Below are 15,189 nucleotides of genomic sequence, written 5' to 3' on the forward strand. Positions count from 1 at the left end.
AGTATTCAAGCTAATAGTCATCCGCAGTGGCCCCTTAAGTCTCCCAAGAAATGGAGAGAAGGCTCGTCCTCTTGCTGTGGCCTGATGTCCACAAAGCTGTGCTCTCAGTCCCATCCCCCTACACTGGAGACAAGGCACCTAGTGGCCACTGGTCCCCAAAGGACAGAAGCCCGGCTCTGTACCAGGTGTGTCAGTGCTATCGAGAGTAAAGGCTGAGTCAGAGCCCTGATGAGAGGAGGCCAGTCCCTGGACAAGGAAGCTGTGTCAGGCCCAGGCGGCAGCAGCACTGAGCATGAGCCCACGTGCCTTGAGGAGAGGCCCAAGGTCACCGGACCTCCTGCTGCCAGTCCTCAGCTGAGCTCAGATGGCCTGCGGCACGCTCAAGTCTCCCTCTGCCAAACCAGGACCCAGTCCCCAGTCTGCTGGAGACGCCAACTGTGAGTAATAAAAACGCAGAGTGGATGGACTTACGAATCTTCCTTCAGTTAGTCCTTCAGATGAAATGGATTGAAACATTGAAAACAAAATGGTATTAATTTGGATGGTGGTGGGATTGTTAGCCCTTAAAAAGCAAGAACACAGTTAGATGATCTTGACTAATGAAAGATGTTTTTTTTAACTTATTTTCTAGATGTGTTCATATATAATTAGTATGTTACATGGTGTAAGTTTAAGGTATAGAATGTGTCCATTTGACACAGGTACACATCACAAAATAACCCCCACCAGAGTGTCACATAATTACAATTCTTTGCGGTGAGAACGTTTATTATATACTTTCAAGTATATGACAAGTATTGTTAACTCTAGCCACCATGCTTTGCATTAAATCCCACAATTTATGGGCTTCCCAGGTAGTACTAGTGATAAAGAACCCGCCTGTCAGTACAGGAGACATAAGAGCCGCGGGTTTGATCCCTGGGTTGGGAAGAGCCCCTAGAGGAGGGCGTGGCAAACCACTCCAGTATTCTTGCCTAGGAAATCCCATGGACAGAGGAGCCTGGCAGGCTACAGTCCTGGGGTTGCCAAGAGTCGAACACAAGTGGCACGACTCAGTACACACATTCCTCTTTTAACTGGGAGTTTGTATCTTTTGACCAGCATCTCCCTATTCCTCCTGGCACCACCATTTTACACTTTGACTCTGTTGTGAGTTTGACATTGTCTAAAGATCCCACATGAAGTGATTCCATACAGCGTTTGTCTTTGTGTGTCTTACCTGACTTCACACAATTCCCTCAAGATCCACCCACGTTGTACAGTGTTGTGAACATCTAGTTTATGGTGTAGAATGAGGAGCCATACATCCTGCGGAACAGTTCTGCTTACTGGAAAGGTGCTTTCCTCCGCTCCATCATGGAGCCACTGCTATCCTGGAGCATTGAACCAAAATCAAAATACAATTACGATGAAACTAATATAACATTGCATGTCAATTATACTTCAATCTTAAAAGTCCAATCATGGAATTGCAGAGTTCTCAGTTAAGGTAGTAAGAATCCTGTCAATTAACTAAAAGGGAGCAGAAAAATCATGGCAACTGGCCCCCATCCCACCCAGGATTAAGGTAAAATAATCCCAACTGAAGAACAAGAGCCAGTCTCATCACACACTTGACATAAGACAGGTTGCTGTGAGCTTAGTCGTTTAGTCATATCCAGCTCTTTGTAACCCCATGGACTGTAGCCTGCCAGACTCCTCTGTCCATGGAGATTCTCCAGGCAAGAATACTGGAGTGGGTTGCCATGCCCTCCTCCAGGGGATCTTCCCAAACCAGAGACAGAATCCAGGTCTCCCACACTGCAGACAGATTCTTTACCATCTAAGCTAGCGGGGAAGCCCATAAGACAGGTTAACAGGAGAAAAAACTAATTTAATTTTTACACACAGGATCCCATAGAAATATGAGACTTGAAGAAGTGACAAATTGACAGCTTTTACAGCTTTAGACAAAGAAATAAATTTGTGAATAACAAACAAATTTGTGAGTAACTGACAGAGAGTTTGGGGCATGCAGTAAATTGATGAGAAAGTATCACCATCAGGAAGAAGGAAGTAGGTTTATTTACCCAGCCTTCTTGGCCCTGAATCCAGGTCTCTGGAGGTAAGGATGCTTCATCCTCTTATATGGGGAAGTGGAGGGCCCTTCATCCGGGGGATTTATCTTTAAGGGGGACAGAGTGAGTCAGTGTCTTTCTTATATCACCTATTTCTTAAGTAACTTTGACTAAAAAATTCTGGGGCAGCTGCTTGTGCCCCTGACAGCAAAAAGTTCCGGGTTACCACATGGGGGACACGAGCCCCCCACAAGGTCCCCACCTCCTACAAGCCCTAGGACCCCTGACTCAGGTAATTTGAGCCTTGGCAGTTGCCATCCGGGCAGCTGGCCACATCCTTGGAAAGTGTCCTCTGAGCTCCCTGACCCTTGGTCCAGCCTCTGGGCTCTGATTTTCAGCTGAGACTTGAAGGTGAGGATATGGCTTAAAAGAAATCCTTTACTTAACTCATTGGTTTACTTTTTTAATCTTTACTGTTAGTAATGTAGGTGTGGCTATTTAGACAGGACTGATTAGCTCAAGCCAGAAAGAATTTTAATGAACCTAAAAAGGTAGAGATATTTTTGGTGCTGGATTTTGAGGCTTAACCAGGTTCATGTTTGGGGCAGAACCACATCGTAGGATTCATGTCCATCACCAAGGGGTGCAGTGTCTGCTTGTCTTTCTTTCCGGGATGTCAGAAACCACGAATGTTAAATGCCTAGCTTCTTTCACCACTTTGGGCTGCAAGGCAACATTACAATTCTATGATTTATTATTCATCTATTGGCTAGAATGATTCTATGAAGAGAAACTTCTTTTATCTGCTATTAACTATTCAGCAGAACAGTCATATAGAAAAGTCAGGAAGAACCATTTACTCTTTCCCTCCATTTATGATTTAAAACTAAACAGTTGGTTTCTAAGCTTCAGCAAAGACCTTTGTCATAGTCCCCTTGGGCTGTCGTAACCACATACCACAGACTAAGCAGGTTACACAACAGAAAGGTGTTTTGTCACAGCTCTGGAGGTGGAGGGCCCGGATGTGGCCGGCCTGGTCTCTCCCGAGGTCTCTCTCCTGGGTACGCAGGCTGTTCCTCACCCAGCCATCACTCTGTGCAGCGACAGCCCTGGCTTTAATCTCCAGCTCTAACAAGAACACACTCAGGTTGGAGAAGGGCCACCCTACTGGCCTCACCTTAACTCAGTCACCCCCTTAAAGTCTTGTTTGCAAATGCGGTCACACACTGAAGCCCTGGAGATTAGAGCTTCAGCATATGAACCTGGTAGGGACGGCATCCGTCTATAAAGGTGACCAGTGAGTGAATGCCATTGCCACAGAGACAGAGCACCACAAACTCGGCCACTTGAGAGGGCACACACTAATCATCTGATGATTTTGGAAGTGGGAACTCCAAGCAGGCATCTCAGGTCAGAACCATAGTGCCAGCAGGACCATGACCCTTCCTGCAGGTCCTAGGAGCACTGGCTTGGGACTCATGCTTTCTGTTGGCAGAATTCAGCCCCTATGACCATGGGCCAAGGTCCACGTCCCTGCACTGTCGGCTGGGAGTCCTTCTCAGCTCCCTGGGACCGTCCCTGGGCTCCTGTCCCCTCCCGCTTCAGTCAGTGGTGTTCTGGGTGTCCCGCCAGGCTTTGAGTCCCTCTGGCCTCCTGGGCTACTGCATCCCTCAATTGGCTTTTCCATGCCTCCTGCTCTCTTCTATCCGTCCTTGGGATCATGTTAGCCCCTCTGCCTGAGATAACCCAGGACAAGCCTATGGCTTTCGTATCCTTAACCCTAATTCCATCTGCCAAGTCCCTTCACCAGACAGTGGAAGGAGCAAAAATTAAGACTTGGATACCTTTGGGGCTATTATTCTACCTAACACAATATGTATTTAAAAAAAGAAATATATCAAAATAATAACAACTCATGCAATAGGTTTTTTTTCCTTGTGTATCTGGGCTTATTTTAAATTTTATGTAACATATATGTTTATATTCATAATGAAAAGAGTAGTTCTTTTTTTATATTTATTTTTGGTTGCACTAGTCTTCGTTGCTGTGCACAGGCTTCTCTAGTTGTGGTGAGCGGGAGCTACTCTTTAGTTGCTGTGTGCAGGCTTATCATGATAGTGGCTTCTTTTGTTGCAAAGCACAGGCTCTAGAGCACATGGGCTTCAGTAGCTGCAGCAAATGGGCTTAGTTGCCTCGTAGTATGTGGAATCTTCCTGGACCAGGGATTGAACTTGTGTCCCATGCATTGGCAGGTGGATTCTTAACCACTGGACCACCAGGGAAATCCTAGTAATTTTTTTTTTTTAATAACTGAAGTGTAATTGATTTACAATGTGCTAATTTCTGCTGCACAGCAAAGTGATTCTGATAAGCATATGTATACATACTTTTTTTTTTTTTTGCATATAAGAGGTAATTCTTAATGAAGGAATGTGGATTACCAGGCAGGCTTTGGCTGCATTCCTGAGCAAGTATTGTTCAAGAGGCTCTGAGCAGCCTTACTTGTGTGAGGGTGTTAACACTCCTTCCTAATAAATCCTTGATTCATTTACAAATTAAAAGAGAAAAGTTTGTAGAAGACCTACCGTGAAAGGCCCATTAGAAGCTTTGTTCTCTTCCCTCCTCCCTCCTGAAACCTACCATAATCTCAGGACTTTTGTCCAAACTCTACCTTCTCTGACACTTTGCAAACACAGCTGCCCCTCAGTCTCCATTCTGAAGGGCTGGGCTTGCTCTGAGGTCAGGAACCCCTTAATGGCAGGCCTGGGTGTGGTGAGCACTAGCCTCCCACCAGCTCCCCAGAGCAGCTGCACCAGGCCCCCACTCAATTTCCAATAACCGTTTATAGGCTCATCTTCAGGAAGGAGATGGCAGGAAGAGAAGGCAGCTTCTCCTGCCTTTCATTTCTTTTAAACTTTTTATTTTGTACTGGGGTATAGTGGATTAAAAATGTGATCATTTCAGGTGAACAGCAAAGGGACTTAGTCATACATATACATGTATCCATTCTCCCCAGACTCCCCTCCCATCCAGGCCACCACATAACATTGAACAGAGTTCCCTGTGCTAGACAGTATGTCCTTTTTGGTCATCCATTCTAAATATGGCAGTGCATACATTTCCATTTCAAATTCCCTAACTATCCTGGAAGGACCCTTTCATTTTATTCAAGAGTCAGAATGAGTTAACAAGTACAAGGTATTCAGCCAAGCACATGTGAATCTAAGTATCCAGTGACTGTTGCTGCTGCTGCTGCTAAGTCGTGTCAGTCGTGTCCGACTCTGTGCGACCCCATAGACGTCAGCCCACTGTTAGATCCTGACTATTGCCAGTGTCCCTAGTGGCAGCAGACAACATCTCTGGAATCACAGTAGCCAGCTATCCTAGGAAATAGCAGCAGCTCCTCCTGCCTTTCTCATTTCATGCATTTAAGACTCTTTCAACAGAACAACAAAAACAAACAACGTGATTCTAAATCGGCCAGAGAATTGAAATAGACGTTCTCCAGAGGAAACATACAAATGACAAATGAGCACATTTGGGGGGAAATGAAACTCAAAAGCACAATGAGATGTCACCTCACACTCTTTAGGCTGGCTGCTATTACATTAAAAAACAAAACAAAACAACAACAGAGAATAACAAGTGTTGGTGAGGATGAAAAGAAATCAGAAACCTCATATACCGTCGGTGGGGATGTAAAAGTGCAGCCACTGTGGGCGATGGGATGGCAGGTCCTCAGAAGAGAGAATATAGACTCATAAATGGTCCAGCAATCCCACTTTTGGATATTTACCCAAAAGGACTGAAAGCAGGGTCAGTTCAGTTCAGTTCAGTTCAGTCGCTCAGTCATGTCCAACTCTTTGCGACCCCATGAATCGCAGCATGCCAGGCCTCCCTGTCCATCACAAACTCCCAGAGTTCACTGAGACTCACGTCCATCGAGTCAGTGATGCCATTCAGCCATCTCATCCTCTGTTGTCCCCTTCTCCTCCTGCCCCCAATCCCTCCCAGCATCAGGGTCTTTTCCAATGAGTCAACTCTTTGCATGAGGTGGCCAAAGGACTGGAGTTTCAGCTTTAGCATCATTCCTTCCAAAGAAATCCCAGGGCTGATCTCCTTCAGAATGCACTGGTTGGATCTCCTTGAAGTCCAAGAGACTCTCAAGAGTCTTCTCCAACACCACAGTTCAAAAGCATCAATTCTTCAGCGCTCAGCCTTCTTCACAGTCCAACTCTCACATCCATACATGACCAATGGAAAAAACATAGCCTTGACTATACGAATCTTTGTTGGCAAAGTAGTGTCTCTGCTTTTGAATATGCTATCTAGGTTGGTCATAACTTTCCTTCCAAGGAGTAAGCGTCTTTTAATTTCATGGCTGCAGTCACCATCTGCAGTGATTTTGGAGCCCCCCAAAATAGAGTCTGACACTGTTTCCACTGCTTCCCCATCTATTTCCCATGGGGCAAAGTGATGGGACCGGATGCCATGATCTTTGTTTTCTGAATGTTGAGCTTTAAGCCAACTTTTTCACTCTCCTCTTTCACTTTCATCAAGAGGCTTTTGAGTTCCTCTTCACTTTCTGCCATAAGGGTGGTGTCATCTGCATATCTGAGGTTATAGATATTTCTCCCGGCAATCTTGATTCCAGCTCGTGCTTCATCCAGTCCAGCATTTCTCATGATGTACTCTGCATATAAGTTAAATAAGCAGGGTGACAGTATACAGCCTTGACGTACTCCTTTTCCTATTTGGAACCAATCTGTTGTTCCGTGTCCAGTTCTAACTGTTGCCTCCTGACCTGCATAAAGGTTTCTCAAGAGGAAAGCAGGGTATTGAAGAGATATTTGTACACCCATGTTCATAGCAGCTTCATTCTCAACAATTAAAAGTTGAAAGGGTCCATGCATGAATGAATGAATAAAATTCAGTCGTAATCAGCTTGTTTGTTTACAAACAGTTCTGTTGTTATTTTTACTGGGAATGTGTTAAATCCCTGATGTTGAGATTTTCTATGCAATTTTCTTTCCACTTATGTACGTCTTTTCTTTTTTTTCCTCTGCATCTCACGGGAATGAAAAATTTCATTTATTTGTATGAATAAAGATTTATAATGACTTCCCTGATAGTCCAGTGATGAAGACTTCACCTTTGATGTGGGTTCGAGTTCAATCTCTGGTCAGAAAACTAAGATTTCGCATGCCTCTCAGCCAAAAAAAAAAAAGACAAAATATAAAACAACAGCAATATTGTAACAAATTCAATAGACATCTTTAAAAATGGTCCACATAAAAAAATGTATATCTTTAAAAAAAAATTTATATCTTATAGATTCTTTGTGAAACTCAATACCTGTGTTTATATACATAATTTATATGTATATTTACATTTATATTTGGATTTTTCTTTTCTGTTGTTGTAAACAAGATCTTTTCTACCACCATATCTTCTAACTAGCTGTTGAGCTTGTATATGAACAATGTTCATGTTTTACATAATAAATTGGTACTCAGCCAAAAATAAATAAATAAATGAAATGCAGTGCTTTCTGAGGATGAATTCACTCTCAGAAAGGAAGGAAATTCTGACATCTGCTACAACATGGATGGATCTTGAGGACATTATGGCAGGTCCTCAATGGACAAGCATTGTCTGATTCCTCTTGTGTGAGGTCCCTGGAGGAGTCAGGTCCACAGAGACAGAGCATAGAATCATGGGGGCTGGGGACAGGAGAGGGGATGAGGAATTAGTGTTTAATGGGTGGTTTCACTTTGGGATCATGGAAAAAGCAAGAGAGTTCCAGAAAAACATCTATTTCTGCTTTATTGACTATGCCAAAGCCCTTGACTGTGTGGATCACAATAAACTGTGGGAAATTCTGAAGGAGATGGGAATACCAGACCACCTGATCTGCCTCTTGAGAAATTTGTATGCAGGTCAGGAAGCAACAGTTAGAACTGGACATGGAACAACAGACTGGTTCCAAATAGGAAAAGGAGTCCATCAAGGCTGTATATTGTCACCCTGTTTATTTAACTTATATGCAGAGTACATCATGAGAAACGCTGGACTGGAAGAAACACAAGCTGGAATCAAGACTGCCGGGAGAAATATCAATAACCTCAGATATGCAGATGACACCACCCTTATGGCACAAAGTGAAGAGGAACTCAAAAGCCTCTTGATGAAAGTGAAAGTGGAGAGTGAAAAAGTTGGCTTAAAGCTCAACATTCAGAAAACGAAGATCATGGCATCCAGTCCCATCATTTCATGGCAAATAGATAGGGAAACAGTGGAAACAGTATCAGACTTTATTTTGGGGGGCTTCAAAATCACTGCAGATGGTGACTGCAGCCATGAAATTAAAAGACGCTTACTCCTTGGAAGGAAAGTTATGACCAACCTAGATAGCATATTCAAAAGCAGAGACATTACTTTGCCAACAAAGGTTCATCTAGTCAAGGCTATCATTTTTCCTGTGGTCATGTATGGATGTGAGAGTTGAACTGTGAAGAAGGCTGAGTGCTGAAGAATTGATGCTTTTGAACTGTGGTGTTGGAGAAGACTCTTGAGAGTCCCTTGGACTGCAAGGAGATCCAAGCAGTGCATTCTGAAGGAGATCAGCCCTGGGATTTCTTTGGAAGGAATGATGCTAAAGCTGAAAGTCCAGTACTTTGGCCACCTCATGCGAAGAGTTGACTCATTGGAAAAGACCCTGATGCTGGGAGGGATTGGGGGTAGGAGGAGAAGGGGATGACAGAGGATGAGATGGCTGGATGGCATCACTGACTCGATAGACGTGAGTCTCAGTGAACTCCGGGAGTTGGTGATGGACAGGGAGGCCTGGCGTGCTGCGATTCATGGGGTCGCAAAGAGTTGGACCCGAATGAGTGACTGATCTGATCACTTTGGGAAGATAAGACATTCTGGAGATGATGGTGGTGTCAGTTGCACAACAATGAGCTTGCGCTTACAAGTGGATCAAATGGTAAATGTCACGTTATGAGTACTGAACCACAATTTTTCAAAAACCTCCTCTATCTCTGCCCATAGGGACTGCCATCTCATCCCCAGACCCCATGGCCCTGACCACGGCGGGGACACAGCCCTTACTAGGGGAGGTGGCGGGGATCCCCCTGCCAGCCACCACCGTGGACAACTGGCACCAGATCCAGGGCTTCAAGGCCCAGCCGGACGACCTCCTCATCTGTACCTACCCTAAGTCAGGTAGCTGTGGGCTGAGTCAGTAGGCTCCCTTGGGGTCACGGTCCCTGGAGGGTTGCCTGTGGGGATCAGAGGGCCCTGCTCTCCTGCCCCAAGGACAGGCTCCTTGGGGAGCTTGAGCCCCTGGGTTTATGGGCTTACAGCTCTGGGGGCCCACCTGCTGGGCTGTCAGCCTTTGGGTGGGGGAGAGGTTGACTTGAACACCCATCAGTCTACCAGGGTGCAGGAGGCAGTTGTCTGACCAGTTCCTGCCTCTCATCTCTCCATCTGGCCGCAGGGACCACGTGGATCCAGGAAATTGTGGACTTGATTGAGCACAGTGGGGATGTGGACAAGTGTCAGCGGGCAGCCATCCAACACCGCCACCCATTCCTCGAGTGGGCCCGGCCGCCCCAGCCCTCCGGTGAGTGCTCCTCCCTGCTGCCTCACCCCCGGCCAGGGCCCTGGTTATGACTAGTGACACTGCATTGACCAACAGGTCATCTCCCAGAGCCCAGGGTCACCTGCCAGCTCCTCCAGGGGGTTTGGACACAGGTGCCAGGACATGTGTACTCTTGCCTGGAAAATCCCATGGACGGAGGAGCCTGGTAGGCTGCAGTCCATGAGGTTGTTAAGAGTCGGACACGACTAAGCGACTTCACTCTCACTTTTCACTTTCATGCATTGGAGAAGGAAATGCAACCCACTCCAGTGTTCTTGCCTGGAGAATCCCAGGGACGGGGGAGCCTTGTGGGCTGCCGTCTATGGGGTCGCACGGAGTTGGACACGATTAAGCGACTTCGCAGCAGCAGCAGCAGCAGCAGCCAGGACATGTGTCCTCATCACAGTATCGTCCGGTTGGCTTAAGAATGCAGAGGCATTTGCATCAGCATCTGATTCCCACACAGGAGCAGCTGCTTCTAGAGAGAAGGTCACGCCTTGTTGATCTCAGGGACGCACTCTCCCCCCACCCATAACATGTTGATCACACAAAGGCAGGTGACGGGTTTGTGTCTCCAGGAAGTGAGTAGGAGTCAGGACCCATAGGCCATCAGGGTCATGGTTCTCAGAGAGGAAGAAAACAGCCAGCACACCGGGCAGGTCGGTGAGGATGGGGGCATGTGCTCTGGGACCCCTCTCCCCTGGAACTCAGCTCCTCATCCCCAAACTGAGCTCCTGCAGCTGAGAGTGTGTGTGCCACCTGCAGGTAAAGGTCATGGTCCCCCCACAAAAGGCCCCAAGAGCAGAAAGGTAAGCAGGTGACCAACACTCTGGATAGAGCCCTGGACAGAAGTCCCCCTGTGATGCTTGTGGGACAAGATCCTCCTCTTGACCTCTTTAAAGGTGTGGAGAAGGCCAGAGCAATGCCCCGGCCCCGGGTGCTAAGGACCCACCTCCCAGCCCAGCTGCTGCCTCCATCCTTCTGGGAAAGCAACTGCAAGGTATTAACATCTCAGGACGGAGGGGGCGAATGCTCCAACCCCAAACATCCTCCGTCATGCGTGCTTCCCCACCTCCCGGGCTGAGGATCCAGGGTCACGGTTGAGATGAAACCCATGGGATGCCTGGTGGAGACAGCAGAGGTACTGAGCGCAGGAACAATAGAGCCCGTGAGGCCTAGAACGTAACCACACTGTTACCATGAAGCTGACCTCCAGGGAGACCAGGATGAAGGCATTTGGGGGCCATCACAGCCCTTATCACAGCTTCTGTCTGTCGGGAGGTCCTGGTTTCTGGATAAATATTGTTCTAGGAGATCAACGGGGCCACAAGGAATCAGCTTGTGCCTTGTGGGGAGGAGCCAGGAAGGGAGGTGGGGGCCCCGGGGAGTGTGAGCGGCACAGGCCAGGTGAGCAGCAGGCACAGGCCCCCGGGACAGCTCAGCATTGGTGACCCTGTGAAAACCACCCTCTATGCCACTTCACCCCCTCTCTACACTCTTTCCTTCAAGTTCCTCTATGTTGCTCGAAATGCCAAGGACTGTCTGGTTTCCTACTACCACTTCCAGAGGATGAACCGGACACTTCCTGACCCAGGCACCTGGGACCAGTACTTTGAAACCTTCATCAGTGGAAAAGGTAGGGGGCCCCCTCCCATCTCGCCACCACCACCGCCGTGCGGCTCAGCCAGGTCCCCGACACCACGTGACCCCCCAGGACACTGAGTCCTCCCACGGCCACAGCAGACGTCCCCACCAGATCCGGAAGCTTTTATTCCTGGCCACCCGACCGGCAGGGTCTCCCATTTCCAAAAGCATCCCTGTCCCATCATAAGGGCATTATGATGACAGATAATATATGTGAAGCCATATTGGTAGGCAGGTTGGGATAAATTCCCCTGAGGCTGCCCCATTCCGCCTCACCCCCCACGTCAAACAGCTCACAACTCATGGATGTTTCTGGCTGGTAATCTGTTTCCCTCTCTCTCCTATGCACTTGAGGTCAATCACATCCCTGAGCATTGGAAGGCTTTGCAGGGCCCCGCATGGGCTCTCTGCTGTGTTCTCTGTGTCTTACAGTCGCATGGGGGTCCTGGTTCGAGCATGTGAGAGGCTGGTGGGAGCTGAGAGACAACGTCCAGATGCTCTTTCTCTTCTATGAGGACATCAAGAGGGTGAGTAGAGGCCACGTGGGTAGAGACCATGTCAGACCCAGCTCTGAGAGACCCTGGGCTGCTTCCAGGCTGCACGTTTGGCAGGGGAACAAGTGTGACCTTCTGACATGATGCGCCCTTCCACTGCCATGTTACTCTCCCCACAGGACCCAAAGCAGGAAATTCAGAAGGTGATGAAGTTCATGGAGAAGAACTTGGATGGAGCCGTGCTGGACACCATTGTCCAGGAGACGACGTTTGAGAAGATGAAGGCAAACCCCATGACCAACCGTTCCACGGCTCCCAAGACCATCCTGGACCAGTCCATCTCCCCCTTCATGAGGAAAGGTGGGTGGGCTGCACAGACTGCACAGAGATGGGTGTAAACCAAGTATTCTATCTGCCCAGTAGCATGGCACCTGCCCTGCTGATAGGAGGGCGCTGGGCTTTACCAGTCCCAGGACAGTGCATCGTGCATCATGCCTGCTGCTGGAGGCCCTCAGAGAGGAGAGCTCGCTGGTCCTTTGGGGGCCAGTCCAGACATCTTGGGGATGCCTGGCCTGAGGCCTGGGACCCCAGCAGTAGCAAGGTCTGGGTCTTTGCTCCGAGGTTCTACACAGAGAAGATGAGGGCTTTTCTCCACCAACCAGCTTCCTGCCTTACTGCCCGTTGCTTTTTCTTCCTGCTTCACAGTCTGCTCATCAGCCAGTCTCATCATGGCTGAACAGCATAACTTTCAATGGCAACTACTGCTCAGATCTACCTCCTTCCATAATACTTCTTCATTCCAAATCCTAAGAGAGGGATCCTAATTGGCCCAGCTGATGTTTTTTATGGGGGCTTCCCAGGAGGCTCAGCGGTAAAGAACCCACCTGCCAATGCAGGAGACCTGGGTTCAATCTCTGGGTCAGGAAGATCCCCTGGAGAAGGGAATGGCAACCCACTCCAGTATTCTTGCCTGGAGAATCCCCATGGACAGAGGAGCCTGGCAGGCTACAGTCCATGGGGTCACAAGAGTCGAACATGACTTAGCAATTGAACAACAGCAACGCCACAATGTTTTCAAAGGGGAAAAATAAAACCCTTTATCACCATTTAATTTAAAAAGTAATATATGTGATTATAAAAACATAAATTCGCATTTTAAAAGTTCTCTTTACCAAAACCCTGCTCCACGAAGCCCCTCTGTAGCAGTTTTATCGGCACAGTCTCAGCTGTGGTGACCGTCGCTTTGCAACTTCTTTTCTTCTTCTTTCTTCACACACAACTGGATTTCTTTTGCTGCATTTTCCAGTCTACAACAGCTTCCCTGTTACTGAAACAAGCCAAGCAAATCCACTTCTCTCCTTGGGTAGTCTCAGGTAAGGATCTGGTGAGTGGCCCAGCTTTCCGCAGCCCCTCCCCTCAGCTCTGCAGAAATACAGGCACCACGGTGAAAGCCAACCCCACAAAATTCAGGCAGGTCCCCTACACACATTCCTCACTAGAGTCTCAAATGCGCCACAAGGGCAGGGCACAGTGGGACCATGAAGCTCTCTGGGGGCTCATGTCCAGGTGCATTATAACTCATCAACTCTTCCCCAGGAGTCAGACTCTCAGCTCTGGCTGTTTTCAGTCCTTGTCTTTGTGAATCACACTCCAGCAAACTGCTCTGTGCCTATGTTCTCACATCCTGATACTCTTCCTTCTCTTGCATAATTTTCCAGAAGAGGCACTGTTGGGGCAGAGTATTTCCCTCTTTTGAAATTATTTTCATAGTTACTGTTGGGTGAAAAATAGTACTTCATTCATATTTTTCCCCCAAATCTTTTTCCTTTGGGCTGGAATTTACCTCCAGTGAACTGCAGCATACAATTAACAAGACTTGATAGATGAGTGCATACATGCAACCAGCACCTTAATCAAGCCTTAAACATCTTCCTCCTCACAAAGTCACTTCTCCTGCCCCTCTCCAGGCCATCTCTGCCCCCAGAGACGATCCCTGTGCTTGTCCCTATCCCCACACCCATTGTGCCTGATCCTAGGCTCCCTTGAACAAATCAGGCAGTGGACTGTCTTGTATCTGGAGTCTTTTACTCAGTGGACATTTGGAGATTCTCCCAAGTGGCTGAGTGTTAGAAGCGCATGCTTTCTCACTTCTCCATGGTTGCCCTTCATGTGAACAGACCTCGGGTGGGTCCCAGTTGCAGCTCCTTTGGGTTGATGGTCCTCTGATTTAGGGGCCCTGACCTCTGATCAGGTGCTCCGGGGCACATCTCAGCCAAGAGCAGCAGGAGGAGGGGTACCACCAGGGATGTGGGTGAGGCAGTATGCAGGCACACATCCCTTCTTCACTTGGGTCACCAGGACTCCCAAGCAGTGATGTTCGTCTGGGCTTTCCCCTTCCAGGAATCATGGGGGATTGGAAAAACCACTTCACGGTGGCTCAGAATGAGAGATTTGATGAAATCTACAGGCAAAAGATGAAAGGAACCTCAATCAACTTTTGCACGGAGCTCTGAGCCAAATAGCAGTAAAGAGGCAGCTATCAGGATACAGCCTTATCCTTCATCCTGACCCAAGAGCCTCGGAAAGCAGGCTGTCCACCAACTCTGCAGTCATCTCAACCATTCTTTCCAAAGTAAAAAACTAGATAGCTTTATAAACTAAGTCAAATACAAGACTCGAATACTGCAAGGACTGTTAAAATTTCCATTATTCTGGAAAGCGCATCCTAGTTCTCTAGTCTGTAACATAATTATATCTTCAGTGTCCGTGTGCAAATACTTGGCTACATCTCTATTGAGAGTATGAAACCTCTGACGTCAGGAACTCCAGTTGTGCTCGGTCCTGGGTCCCACCTGGTCACTGTGGGAAGGGACACCTGGAGGATGGGCCAGTGCGCAGTCCCGAGGGTTCACATTCTGACGTCCTTCCCTGGGACAAAGGGGAGGGGCAAAAGGGAGGGACCAGATGCTAATGCCTGACCCAAGGAGTCCTGGTGCTGAGTTGCATAGGAAACAGAAAGCTCAGGCAGTGAATTTTAATGGAAGAGGGACCTAGGAGACAGGGGAGTGGCATCAAGTGTCAGCCCAGACACGGTGGTCAGATTTGGAGGCACCAGAGTCTCACTCCAAATGCCGGGCCCTCCGGGGACCCCGTCAGCATCCGGGCCCTTCACGCTCCCACATTAGCTCTGCTGCTCTGTCCACACTCAGCAATTCACTTGTCTGTACCCACACTAGATCGTAAAGTCTTTTGTGTCTGGTCCCACATATTAGTCAACATTCACTCCAGCACTTAAGGCAGCACCTGGCCTGGAAGGTGTGTGCAGAAAGTGCTTGAGTGCCAGTGG

At 48.0% G+C, this 15,189-nt stretch overlaps 1 protein-coding gene across 6 annotated transcripts; it reads left to right on the plus strand.

The window, feature by feature from the left end:
• Window positions 1-217: 217 nt before the first annotated feature.
• SULT1C2 (sulfotransferase family 1C member 2) lies at window positions 218-14,529 on the plus strand. 6 transcript variants are annotated; one of them, XM_086326681.1, is made up of 9 exons: window positions 218-437; window positions 9,114-9,287; window positions 9,562-9,687; window positions 10,608-10,705; window positions 11,215-11,341; window positions 11,782-11,876; window positions 12,023-12,203; window positions 13,150-13,216; window positions 14,244-14,529. In XM_086326681.1, exons 1-9 carry the CDS (start codon window positions 365-367, stop codon window positions 14,287-14,289), a joined length of 987 nt encoding a protein of 328 aa, XP_086182807.1. In that variant the 5' UTR covers window positions 218-364; the 3' UTR covers window positions 14,290-14,529. The 6 variants fall into 6 exon arrangements, with proteins under 6 accessions (XP_086182807.1, XP_086182806.1, XP_086182808.1 ...); XM_086326680.1 differs by lacking the exon at window positions 13,150-13,216; XM_086326682.1 differs by lacking the exons at window positions 9,114-9,287; window positions 13,150-13,216.
• Window positions 14,530-15,189: the final 660 nt, after the last annotated feature.

This window comes from Bos grunniens, chromosome 11, assembly GCF_055505025.1.
Source record: "Bos grunniens cultivar Pamir isolate PY7600 chromosome 11, Bosgru_T2T1.0, whole genome shotgun sequence".
Lineage (NCBI taxonomy): Eukaryota > Metazoa > Chordata > Mammalia > Artiodactyla > Bovidae > Bos > Bos grunniens.